At 36.1% G+C, this 14,464-nt stretch overlaps 1 protein-coding gene across 2 annotated transcripts in view; it reads right to left on the reverse strand.

Annotated features, from left to right (window-relative positions):
- LOC150101300 (neuronal acetylcholine receptor subunit alpha-10-like) overlaps positions 1–14,464 on the reverse strand; it is a 337,428-nt gene that overhangs the window by 111,603 nt on the left and 211,361 nt on the right. For both annotated transcript variants that reach the window (XM_090399841.1, XM_090399840.1), the window contains 2 exons: positions 3,634–3,711; positions 262–557 (listed from right to left, as the gene is read on the reverse strand). In XM_090399841.1, coding sequence (XP_090255967.1) covers positions 262–343 — 82 coding nt within the window. In that variant the 5' untranslated portion in view covers positions 344–557; positions 3,634–3,711. The remainder of the gene's footprint in view (positions 1–261; positions 558–3,633; positions 3,712–14,464) is intronic.

A 14,464-nucleotide genomic window follows, 5' to 3' on the forward strand; every position in this document is an offset into this window, starting at 1 on the left:
TTTACGTGCATTTATTTTAATTCTAAAAAAATTAAATATTGTTTCGAAGAAGCGTTAGGAATGAGAAGAGATATTCTGCACAGGTTTGTTTTTTGTGAGTCAGTTTGTGTAAAATTGAAAAAATCCGTTCTGCACAACGGTGAATTCGGTACACTTAACTTTATCTAGACCTGATGTAAGCTCACAGTAATTGTCATATATGTATTCATTTTTATTTAATGAGAGAAAAAATTAACGAAAGAAATACAAATCTGTACTCACCGTTACTCAAACATATAATTAGCAAGTACTTTAACGCGAGCATCTTCATCGAGCAAACTTGTATCGCAGATCCCCAAACCATTTTTACTATTGTTATAAATGCACTCCTCGCAGAATGGAGGAAACAACTCTTGGAAAGCCACTTGACAGCAGATAAAAATGAAGATGTTTGGTCCTCATATTGATGATTTTAGACAATTGCTGCAGCACTTGATCCGACAATTCACACTTAAAAATCTTGACCAACAAAAGAGATGTCAATCTTCGCTCCTGTTTTGCAGGTTGAAGAGTATTTCCTATTAGAATAATTATGATACTTTAATAATAATAACAATAATAATATAATATATACATATTTTAAATCTTTATACAGTAATCTTCATTTTAAATACCGTATAAAACGGTAAAGGCATTTATATCGTACATGTCTTGATAAGGAAGAAGGTTAGTGTATCGCGTATTGTATAGCTTGCCTTTTTATCCAAACACTGAATAACGACCTTCGGATTGTTTTGACGGCATCGTCATGCCCTACATTTCTTTCCGTTCAGTCTTGTAATTAGTTGTGAAACGATTCATAGTGAACCATGCCAAAGTTTTCTTGGCTAAAGACAAGTATCTGTCAGACATGACATCCATCTTGTGCGTAATTATGGGTCATTCCAAGAAACAGACCTTCACAACACCAGGTGGTGCTACCGTCGGCAGTTGTATGAACACGGAGTCACGCAGACGAGAACGAAGTTCTTGTTTCCTTTGTTTACTTAGTGTGTTATTTCAACTATCAGCGTGGAAGCCAATTTAAAAATAAAAATAAAATAAAAATATATAAAACATGTTTTCGATACAACAAACTTAAAACACAGAGTGAGTTATGGAAAATGAAAATGGAACAAAAATTATTTTGGTAATGTAAGGTCGTAGTATTATTTGCTTGTTATAAATAGCGGCATCTTATATGAGGTCAGTGCAAATTTCGATTAAAAAAAACACTTACCTTAATTTGTTTCATATAAACAAATTCAAATACGTTCGGTTAATTGCTAATAAAATAATGAGTTCAATTATTTATTGCGATGAGGAATATTTAATATTTATTTAGATACTTATAGCACATAAATATCTTGTTTATTTAAAAAAAAAATTTTTTTCCCGAGTATATATAATCATCGGCTTGCCACAAATCCACTACAAGTTTTCTAGTGGAACTGTTATTAATATACAACTGGTGCTGCACTTGATCCTACAAGTCACACTTAACATCTTTACCAACAATCGGAGATGTCAGTCTTCGCTCTTAATTGTTTTACAGGTTGAAAAGTAGTTCGCCCACATATCTTGTATCACTCTGCTGCAACTAAGGAATCATCATTGGACATAATGAGCATATAAGTTCTTTGATTTTGCCTTTGTGTCAAAAGTTTTTTTTTTTTTTCAGCCATGCCTTTAATTATTCAAATGCCAGTTTTCAAATTCAATCAAATTTATTATTAATATTTGAAAGTGCGCATATTATTAAATATTTTCTCCTTTTTATTTAGGCATTAAGTTTCCATCCTATCTACCGATGGAGAATGCTACTTGGCGCATGTAATTAAAAATACATGGTTGATGAATAATAGATATATTCTTTTCAGAACTGCATTGCGGCTATATTAAGGAGTGAAAATCCGTTAACGATTTCATTTATAAAAACTGACACTTTTCCCAGTAAAGTTGACTGTAAATTCATCTCCTTTGGTATTCAAGCGAGTGCTCGGAGAAAAGTTGGTAGTGTAATGATTTGATGCAAAATGAAATGTGACTGTAAATATTAAAGTAGTTTTTTCAATAAGAGAATGCTTAAGGGCAAAAATTTATGATGGTCTCTTTATTATTGCTATTATGATTAATATATGAGAGCACTTGAATCCATGAGGATTTTTTACGCTCGACATCAACGAAATCTTTTAAGTTACATGTGGGCAGCTATCAATCTTTATAATTCCACTCTAAAATAATCAACAACTAATGTATATATAATAATTCTAACTGAAGTTTTGACACTACACACTACTTCGTTTTGACTTTTAATCATTGGAGCTACCCGTACTAAAAGGTTGCCAACCTCGCCAACCTTTAGCTGGCTGTCCACTCGCTGGTTTTAGCTAACAGCCAACTAAATGATTTAATTGGTTGGTAACCTTCCATCTTCCAAATTTCACCAGATTTAATCCCATTGCTTCTTGCTATATTAGGTGGCAGTTATTGTTTTCATAGCAAATACTGAATTTTGTAGACAGGAATTTACTAATAAAATTAACACATATTCAGCCTATTTCCTGATTTTTTTGAAATATGACCTTCATTTTTATTTCTTTGAATAAACACTTCAAAAAGGCTGAAACGCTTTAAACGCTCATATCGAAAAGTCGAGCAATTTGAGAGAAATAATCACTCGACAGCTTTACGTAGCCATTCCGTCGTGATGAAAAGGAGACGCTCTCTTCTGAACATCCGGAACTAAATAAAGGGAAAAATTTATGAGAGGGGATAGTTTTATTACTCATAAGCAGCGCTGTTCGGAGAAAAATTAGTCGTGAATATTGCACGGAACACTTCATTATTGTCTTTATTGCGGCGGTTTCCTGCATTCCTCGGTGGATCTGCGGACTCTGTCGTCAGGGTGAAAGCAGCTTTAAAGGACGGCCTGGAGCGCAAGCGAAGGCCATAACAGATATCAAGTCACAGCTGGTTATTACGATCTACGGAAGTGAATACGGAATACACTTTAATTGACTATAAGAACGATCAAGACGGGCAATATCCTTTAAAGGGCTACTAACAAGGGACGATTTTTTTCGAGAATAAGATGATATTTATATGAATAAAAAATGATCCTGACATAGAACTGTACAGTAATTATGGCTGAGTTTTCGCCAGAGACGTTTGAGCAGTTACTTCTTAGAAAATTCTATTCGTGAGGTCACCATCCGGTACGAATCCACCCATCAATCTATTTTCTAGATATAACTGTTGCATTATATATGCTACTGCAGGCGTTAACTATCGACGTCTGCTAATAGCTCAGTTCCAGTTACTCTCAAGTCTACGTCATGAGCAACTAAGTATTCGAATAAATCATGAAAACATTACACGCCATTTTGAATAAATGGCCTGCGTAATTAAAAGGTGTAATAATCTGTCTGCTATGGACATTTGCAATCGCCAGTAGTTCTTCTTCCCTTCACCATCGCCAGTAGTTGGTGTAATTTTTGTTGGTCGGTCTCAGGTGGTGTATTGTGAAGTGTCGAGAAATGCCTGATTTACCGTAATGTGGTGCTCCGTTAACAAAACTCTACAGGCTAAAATTAAGATATTTGAATTTCTTACCTATGGCTGGCGTCAGAAAGCGCATTCGACAATGAATTGCATGGCAGTCATCGTGGCACGAGGTTGGGAATCAGCTGCCTGGAAGAAAAAAAAAAAACAAATCAGTGAGCTAAACATAATTCGGAGATACCAACACGTGGCATTCAATACATCAATCTCACACACAAACACTTTAGAACCCATAGCTCATTGGTGTCGTCTGTGGGTAAGAGGTTCAGATGATAAAAATATAAGCAGGTTTCGAAATGATCGGAGAAAATTATAAAAAGAGATGCGTTTCATGAACGGGTGTGGATTCTAACCGTCCCGTTTACGATTGATCGAAATGCTGCTGCACTGTAGTCAACTGAACAGATCAATCAACTTTATTACAAAACTTGAGAGTTTGTAATAAAATTAGCTGTTACCAAATTTCATTATATATATATATATATATATATATATATATTGGGCATAACATTCTACAGTTCTGTTTGCTGTGGAAAATTGAAGCTCTAATTTTCTTGTATGCATTCGTTACGGAATGGGGAAAATTGTTCATCCATTGGTTCTTCTGTTTCTGTGAATTCTAAAGAAAACTAAATTATTCCTGTGCACCATTGCAAATGCGTGGTGTGCGTTATCTGACATCGCCGATTCAGGAAATCCTTGGATTGCTAAGTTTAACTCTCATTTCCAAGCAGTAAAGATTTGGACCAGCATACCAGAGGCAAATCAAAAAGTGCAATAAGTATAAGTTCATTGACACACACAAGGTGACCAACCGTCTCAATTGTAATACATTGTCCGGCATTAGTAAATGTCCAGGTGTTTGAAAATAGCCAATTATATTGTTGTTTTTTTCCCCTCCCATGTACGGTTGCTAGCTCGCCAGCATGCGTCGAAAGCAGGGATTATCGTTACAGGCGTTTCATATAAATATAATTTGCCCTTTGAACTAAGTCGTCGTTACCCATTTGTGGCAAATAGCATTTCAAAAGGCGAATTCAAATTTATTCCCCAACCTATCAAACTTCTTCACTGATAAATAAAACCGTAAACAACACCGGTGCACAAAAGGAATGGGTTGTTGTAGTGGGGCGAACTCTGGATTTAATCTTTTTTTGGGGGGGAGGGGGAGAGTTGAGTAGACGATTTGAGAATACGCATTGCATATGACCATTTGCAGTGATCGCCAATACATGATACCCGTGATCTCCTCCGGACCGGCTCGGGTAAACGAAGTAGCGCTCGGTACGCCAGAGGACTACTTCGTTTGTCTTGCGTTCACAACGGCCGTGATTCCCGAGAGTTATGGGGTATTCCCACCTTATGTGAGCGCTGATTCATAAGTAGAAATAGAAGACATGACACAACATAAATAAAAAAATGAATTTTAATTAGGAAAAGATTTTTCTAGTTTTTTTTTTCTTTTGTGGGCCAAGGTACCTTGCTCCTCTTCCCCCCCCCCCTCCCCGGGTGCGCCACGGGGTTGTTGAACAAATCGTGAGCTTGTAAATCAGCTGAGTCCTATTTGGATTTGGGTTACATAAAATGCTGTTTGCCGGGAACGAATGCAGCAACAGAAGGCGTTTTTTTTTTTTTTTCAATAATTGGGGACCGCTGAGAAACCACAATTGCACCTCGACACTTAAAGATGTGATAATTACAAAATGTAATTTCTCTAATTCGCGCTAAGATTTTAAGAAGGCGATCGAGTCAAATGAAATATTTTTGGAAAAAAAAATTCTGCTCGGTCGATAAAATAATTATTTATTACTATCTTTTAAATGGTTAAATTACTGTGTGATATAATTGTTAAACATATTGTGTAGTTGAAGCAATAAAAAATTAAATACATATTTGCACATGATTTTTTCTCCATTATCAGAAAATTTGTGTCCCGGATAGGTGAATAAACAAATAGGATAATGAACAGGAAGGGCATAAGAAGAAGAGAGAAAAAAAGCTGACGATCAGAGTGGCGTTCATTCGTAGTCCAAAATATGTATGAATTTGCAGCTGAAAACTGCAAAGACTGAAATGAGACGTGCACCAACAACTACTACGATACAATCTTTTGTTCTTGCAAGCTTTCACTCATACAAAAGCCACAACAACAACTTCCAGGCTAGTAAGCAGCATAACATCACTCTCGAACTTCCTGAACGCCTTTCCACAATTGGGAGATAGAAGACGTAGCTCTTCAGGAAAGACGGAGTATTGCTCATTATAACAACATTTTACGTCATGCATTCGATTTGACAACTGCTGACTCTCCCCCACCCGGGCAGGGCCACGCCAAACCGAAGGTGCAAGGGGTGCACCGCACCCGGGCGACATTTCATGTAGCTAATATCTAATTTGGATTATACAATGCAGTATTAGGAGCGACCGATGCAAGTTTGCACCCGGGCGGCAAATACCCTTGGCGTGCCCCTGTACCCGGCTATATCATCGGTGTAATGCTGAGTCACGTTTCGACTTGATCTGGTTAGAATTACGGCAGAAATAAAGTCTCAGAGTTCACTGTGTTGGACAACGGCTTTGCTTTCTGATTGCTTTGCTTGTTTTTCATAATGATAAACATGAGTAAAATGTAGGAGCTGCGTCGGACCGTTCAGGTCGCCTTCACTTTGAGGCGTTATAACAGTTCTTCCTACCTAAACAAGATTCGAGCCAACCGGGGGGGGGGGGAGATCATTTGGAATGAAATCAATAAGTTGAAAAAAAGAGTGAAGTTCTTTCCATTGTGTTGCCGATTTTGCACCGCTTATGTTTCGCACTAGTCACTTAAAACCCAGAACGAATTCTGTGGATAAAATTGCTCCCTAAATTTGCTAAAAGTTACCATTGCTATAAAACTGCATTCATTTGCCACGTGAATCCACAAGATCGCTACTGTCTCAACATTCAAATGTAACTAAATGCATCCCAAAGTTAGGATGCAAAACACGAAGGCTTTTCTTACGAGCGCTTTAATTAACACCACTGCAGACCAAAACGGTCCTGTCGTAACCGACCGATTTTTGTTCTTGGCACACTGCCAGCAGAAACGTAAACACAGCAATGGACAACTTTCAAGATTTGTCGAATAAACTGAATTTGTTCGATAAAATTTTCGTAATCATCATCAGAGCCAATATCACAATCTGCCTATCAAGCGATTTCCCAAAAGAAATATGCTTCGGTCACGATATACCCACGGGCCTGTTTGATTAAAGCATCGCATGTTTTATGTTATTATTTTTTAAATAAGGAAGGAATAAAAGGCTACCTAATCCCATCGGCATACAAAAAAAGGTTTATTACGCAGACGAACATGCCCTTTAGAGCAGGTTCGGCAAAATACGACCCTCGGGGTATCATTGAGAGGTCCGCGAATCGTTAGAAAGAACCATGTAAAGTAATATCTTCCATAAATAATTTCGTGCTGACTAAATAATAACATTTTTAACTGAATTTATATTCCTCGAGTCTTAAAAAAGCTATGATATATAAAACAGCGTACTCGTTGGGGACTCGTGCATTGGGTTCTTTCTATAACACCAGATTGGTGCGCAACTGGAGTTGAGCGCTGTAAAAACAAATTATTTTGATCATGTGTGTTTGAATTTGGCCGTTGGTGTTTGATTTCGCCGCTGTTATCGTTGCTCCATTGCTTGGACTCGCTTACTTCCACCCCCCCCCTCTCCAGTCTTGTCTTTCATTGCATTTATTATTGTATTTTGAACACCATTGCTCTTACAGCATTTTGAGCTTAGATTATTTCTTGTCCACAAATTATTAATCTCTCAATTTTTTATTAATCGAAATACGTTAAATGCATCCGAACCTCTTCAAGACAACCGTTCAAAAATAATTGTCTCTTCAAACACGAATCAAATGACCTTCATGCAGTTACTCGTTTGATGTCTGACAGCCCTCAATTGATTCAAGTGCGATGAAGTTCAACGACCTCTTGGAGTTCGCGGCTTCAGCTGATGTCATAAGAACGAGTGGTCAATCACCATTTAAAAGAAAATGGTGCAAAATTAACTCCCCTTTAATTGTACCTTTCTTTCTGTCTAGGCAACCTGAATCTTGGACCCACAACCTGACTAAATAAGTATGCAAAAAAAAACCCACGAACATTGTCAGATAAAGAAAAAAAATTAAATAGTGACCACCACTTCGATAGTCATACGTTTAGAAGAACATTCAAAATTTATATCCAAATATTATTTTTCTTAAAAGATTTTGAATAATCCCAGGATGAATATTGCCTAGAGTCGCTTAATATCAAAGTGAAAAGAAAGAGTATTATCGCGTACTCAGTTTAAGCAATTATGAAGCAAAAATATATTAAAAAAACTTAGTCTAACGCTTTTTGTTCCATTTGTAGCGATTCTCAGTGAAAGAAAAGCCTTCCGTAATTATTACTTCCCATTTCTTCGAAGTACTTCAGAAATCTCCGTCAGCCAATGCTGAAAGACTGCGCGATCCACTCGGTCTTTCACTTGTGTAGTTAAACATAACGGTCTCATAAAACCAACAGGCATGCGCCAACGGCTTTATGATTACCAGCGATCATTATGACTACTGGAACTCGATGATGTTTGCGCCGAGGGATGAAGCGCTAGGTAAAGGAGCTGTGAACCCACGTTTCCCCCTTTCCTCTAGTTGGCGACGCAGAGGAGCCGTCGTAACAAGAGCACAATCAGAAACGGAAAAATTGTTGTTTTCCAGAAAGCGAGGGAGAAGAGAAGATAAATGGCGCAGTTTCACTAGCCGCTATATTTGTACTGCAATAGGCCATCTGACCTTTGAATGCCCAAGGCAGCAGTAATATTGATGGGTGACAGTCTTATTCTTGGCGTTTTATTAGTTCATGCTCCAGACACACGATGTAATTTTTTTTTCTTTCTTAAAAGTGCCTTCGTGAGGTACGAACATGCAATTTGCTATGGATTTAAGATTAGGTATAGTTTGTGATGGGGCTATTAGTTTAAATATTTTATCTTAAATATACGAGTCTTCGCGAATAAATTCTCTTCAACACGAGTCTGTCAATTCCAAATTTATGTAAGCTATACCGGAAGCTTCTTTGTGATATCATATTTCAAAAAGAAGAAAATAAAAATTAAACAACGACTCTTTCAACAAGGAAATGGTTAACAGCTAAACACACGGTCGTTATATACAGAGAAAGAAATGCCAATTGATTTATATGGAAATCACTTAGGAAAGATGTTCCTTGAAATACACTGAAGTATCATATAAATATTTCAGTTCTGGTCATTTTAAAATAATTTAACTGTCTGAAAAAAACAAACTTGATGGAATCTACATGATCTTCTTAAAATAAATTTATGAAAATATATTACTGGAAGACAGTGGCGACTCGTGACTTGAAATCGTGGGAGTGCTGCAACTTTCGAAATACACATACACACTGTAAGTACAGTGTATACGTGTTTGGATAAAATATCAAAATTATGGTAAAAATTTAAAAATAAAATTAAATATGAAAAAATATTGTTTATTATCGTTCAAAATTACTTAAAAATAAAATATATTCTTCTTGTTTTGTTTCATGAAAAAATATTGTTTATTGTCGATAAAATTACACAGTTTAGTACAATTCAAAATTACTTAAAAATAAAATCCATTCCTTTAATTGTAATTAAAGAAATGGATTTACAGTTTTTGGACTTTACAATTAAATCCTTTAATTGTAATGTCCAAATATTTAAAGAGATGGAATCAACACGATAAACACTCTACTACTGGCGCAAACTGCATATAAACAACAGTGGAACTGCGCGACGGACAGTGCCGCATTACCCTAATAGCTCGCATCTCACTATGTATATGTTTGGCGCGTAGTAATATGACACTGTGGAAAACACAGTGCTGCTAGCGTCCTTTGCCCTCCTAAGTGCTACAAGATGGATTATTATTATTTTTTATACAAAATAAGAGAATTGTACAGGATTGTTGATGATAAAAATAAATATCACAAGCAAATATAAATAAATTAATAAATATATTTATATATATATCGAGAAAAATTGGGAGTGCTGCAGTTCCTATGCATGAGCCTCCCCTGCTGGAAAGTACTATGATAAATATCATTATAATCAGGGAAAAGTGACAGAATGTGATGACTGCAATTTATTATCATCATCAAATTCCTGACATGTACCCTCAAGGGGTGTACAGGATATGATAGTACTACGTGAAAAATTTACATCATTACTAACTTCCTTTCTACAATTTTCCTCCAAATCAGTCTGTTACTTGTCAAGACTCCAACATAATCAGATCTTATATTTCTATCGTCTAAGGCACTTTGTACCGTATCAATCCACCTATATCTTGGTCTTCCTCTGGGTCGTTTTCCTGCCAACCTGGCAGAGAAGACTTGCTTAGCTAATCTTTCCTCGCCCATTCTGTTTAAGTGATCATACCACATGAGATTAGCTCTGCTAACGCATTCCTGGATGCTGACAATGTCAAGTTCTTTCCTAATATCCTCGTTTTTAATATGATATTGCCATTGATGCCATCTGTTCACGCCTCTAATCTTTCTCAGGACTCTCATATCTGCGGTCGCTAGTCTTTGGTCAAGTGTTTTACTTCTGACCCAGCTCTCAGATCCATAAGTTAAAACAGGTTTGAACACTGTCTTGTTTACAGCTAATTTAGTGTTCCGACTAATTTCTCTCTTATTTCATATGAATTTATTCAATTGACTTCCTACCATACCAGCTTTGTTAATTCTGTTGTCTATTTTCATATTTAGTTTACCATCTTCAGTAAAAATCGTGCCTAAGCAGCTGAAATGTTTTACTTGTTGCACAAGTTCCCCGTTCACAACACAGTTGACATTTTCAACAATTCCACCTATTTTCATTGTCTTTGTCTTTTTAATGCTGACCTTCATACCCTATCTATTTCAACAGTTATTCAATTTAGTCAGGGAATTTTGCAAACTTGTAGCGGATTTATTTAGAAGTATAACATCGTCCGCATAAAGCAAATAGCTGACATTAACATCTCCAATTCTGATATCATGTTTAATACCACTTTCCTTCTAATGTGCATCCTTGTCTCACACCAGATTTAACATTAAACCATTTTCCTGTACTTCCTTCAATTCTAACTGCCGACTTACAACTCAAATAAGGACTAAGTATTGCTTGATATAATGCCCCATTGACACCATATAACTGTGGCGTATTGAATAGCTTCTCTCTTGGCACCTTTTCATATGCCTTTTCCAGATCGACAAAACTTAAATACAGATCTTTGTTATATTCCCATGCTTTCTCAACTATTTGTCGTAAAGTGAAGATCTGATCCTGACAGCCTCTATTTGGCCTGAATCCAGCTTTTCTTCCACAATTCTTCTCAACCGTTTCTCAAGTATACTTGCATAGATCTTGCCAGGAACACTCAGTAGGGAAATACCTCTGTAATTCTCACATGCAGTTTTAGTTCCCTTTTTATATATGGGTACTATTAGAGCTCTACTCCAATCATCGGGAATTCGTTCCTCTCCAGGCTTTCTGAACTATGCAGTGTAGCCACTGTAAGACTTGTATACCACCATACTTGAGCATTTCTGGTCGGATATCATCTACTCCTGCTGCTGCCTTTCCTCATTTCAACCCTTTGATGGCTTTTTCTACTTCAAGTATGGATATGTATTCCTGACTGTATGCCTGTTGAGTGTTTTTTCACCACTGTGCTATCACTGCTTGTTTCGTTTAGCAATTTTTCGAAGTAATTACTCCATACTTCAAGGATATTTTTTTTTCCAGATTTCATGTCACCTTTATCATCTCTAATTCCTTTTATAGCCCTCATTCCTCAATTTCTAAGCTTCTTCAACAACCTCCAGAATATCTTACCACCTTCTTGATATTTATTTTCTATGTTCTTGCCAGAGTCCTCCCATGACTTTGTTCAGCTAGTTTTACACAGTGTTTCGCTTTCTTACATTTGTCTCTGTATTTTCTAAGAGCAAAAGCTGACTTATTTGCCAGAAACATTTGATATGCTTTCTTCTTTTCCTTCACTGCCTCTTTAACTTCCTGTGTCCACCATGGAGTTCTGATTTTTCTATCCTTGCAGAATACCTCACCACATGCCTCTCTTGCTGAATCAATCAGGGTTTTCTTCAAGGCATGCCACTGAATCTCCAAGGTTTGGTTCCTGTTCTCAAACTCTTTCATATTTTCTTCAATAATCTTTGTGTATTTTAGTCTACAGTTCACATCTGACAGCTGCTCAACTTTTATTCGCTTTAAAACTTTCTTACATGTGCAATTTATTACGATTATTAAAATGTTATATTTTCCCTGCATTTTTAACACAAATTAACTCAAGAATGTAATAAAATTTCTAAAACCATTTCGCCATCAGTTATATTGATATCAATTACACTGCTGGGTACACGTCAGTTTACATTTCTCGTTTCGTTGTTGCATCTGAATATTTTTCAGAACTTTTATGAAAAGTTATGAAAAATTTAGATTTTAGTTTCTTTAGATTTTTTTGCGCAATGCTTGCTGGCCCAGCAGTATTTGCATACAGTTTTATAATGGAGGTCAGTACATTTTTATTCTATCATCATAAAAATGAGAGGTTTACGCTATTAATAATCTCTTGTCAACAATTTTCCTCCAAATTAGTCTACTACTAGTCAGTACTCCAATATATTCGGTCTTCTCATATACTTCTGACTAAATCAATCAACCGAGATCTTGGTCTTTGTTTGGATCTTTTTCGTGCCATCCTGGTATCAAACACCTGTTTTTGGCTAACCTTTCCTCTCCCATTCTGTTTAAATGACCTCAGATTAGTCTAAGTTCGTATTATCTTCATTTTTAATATGGTTCTGAACCCTAATTTTTCCCAGATGGCAGAAATGAATTGTTATATTTCTGTTGTGTAAAATAAATTCACCAATTTATTCCCCACAATACGATTTGAAGTCTTCTTTCCATTATATCTCCTCATCGGTTTCACTGAAAATATATTAGTCTTAACTGCACACCTTACTCTTCGGAAATCCTCAAACAAATTCCGGTCAAGTGTTGTGTTACAACCCGTTGAGATATCATTTGAAACAACCATCTTCATTTAGTTCTTTCTTTGCTATTTTTTCCTCTCTTCTTCAGTACTTTATTTTAATTTTAGTTTTTATTTTAATTTATAAACTGCTAAGCATTCATTCCATCTGCGCATGTTTCCCTCGCATCCAAAGTAACGAAGCGTTCACGTTGAGGAGTGATTCTTCTCCGCTACTTCTTCCTCTAACCGAGAGAAGTGCAGCTGCATCAAGGAGAGAAAGCGGAATTACAAAAAAAAAGACATTTCTTGGCTCTTTTCCATCAAGCCATAGATCAACTATTCTAAGGGAAAGTAGCATTTTTATTCCTGACCGTAACAAGTCACTAAAGCAGAAAGAAAGCAAGGAAGGTTAGCAAATGCATACAATTTCGTCCAAAGAATGCTTTGGAAAATGATATTACAACTATAGAATATAGCGCGTGGCGTGCGCCTTCCAGAAACAAATCCATTATTTCAACAAAGTGTAGTAAGACAACAAGCAAAAAAAAAAAAAAAAAAAACTGACCAACTGAGTGATTTTCTTTTTTCCTTCCGATTTTTCGAACCTGCTTTAATAAATAGAATTAAAGTTGTTTATTAATTTTCCTTCATTATAAGCAGTAATGAGAATTAAATATGCATTAAATCACCAAGTGTGTTCGTAATGCGTGTGTGTAGAACTATTTTATGAGCTCCTGTGCGTGTTATATATTTCAAAACGGATATTACTTGGGAGTGGCACCGAATTTATAACTCTTAAGGATAACGCGGCTGTCATGGCGAGACATGACACTCCGTTACTTTCAATCTCACCGGCTGTTCAATAATTCCGACCGCCTTTGGGCATGCACAAACTAACTGCGTTGTGAATTATTGATTGCTACTGGAACACTAAGACGCTACCGGTCGTAAAGTGGAGAAAGTAAACCGAGATTAACTTATCAGCAGTAAATAACTTTGTTACAGCTCGCAATCAAGACACGGGTCCCCAAAAGGTGAGTTTCTGATTAGGCCATTGTGGAAATATTGATCACCAGACTCCTAAACCCTTCCAACTAAGAAGGGATGTTCGCTGTAGTAAATGACGACGGACCAAAACGGCTGTAGATTCTTATTATTATTAGGTATTTCGTAGCCAGGAGTCAACTAATTTCTCGGGGATTAATTTGTTATTTTGGAAAGATTTGAAAGGCATTCTTCATATGACTCTGCAAATATCATTACAGAACTGAATACCCTTTTAAAGTATAATGTAAGGCTAATACGATTCTCAATGTATATACTGCTTTTCAAGTAGTATCCTACCCAGCGCAGTTTTATAAAATAGAAAGGAGCCGTACTCATTCTTCGATGGCAGGAAAAACTGAAAATTAAAAGGATATGAAAATAAAACTAAAAAATTACTTACTGGTATTTTGACTTCAATAATGCTTTTGGAATAATAACAGTAAATTAAGTGGATAACACACCGTTTATTAAGCACAAATTTATTGTACATGTAAAAAAATTTAAACAATTTAATAAAACTTTTACATAGCAAACGTAAAAAACTTATATATAGCAAATATCTTAACAATTACGTAGTGAAAAAAATGTATTCATTAAACAACTAAACTCATTTACATACTAGCTAAACATCTAAAAAGGACTGAATATTAAAATTTCTAAATGTACCGCATCTGCAAGCATGTCTTCTTCAAACATTGCCTTTAATGTGATCTTTTCTTACATATTACAGCGACCAATGATT

The sequence above is a fragment of the Typopeltis vanoorti genome, chromosome 11, assembly GCF_054136105.1.
Source record: "Typopeltis vanoorti isolate ZY-2024b chromosome 11, IOZ_Tvanoo_1.0, whole genome shotgun sequence".
Taxonomy (NCBI): domain Eukaryota; kingdom Metazoa; phylum Arthropoda; class Arachnida; order Uropygi; family Thelyphonidae; genus Typopeltis; species Typopeltis vanoorti.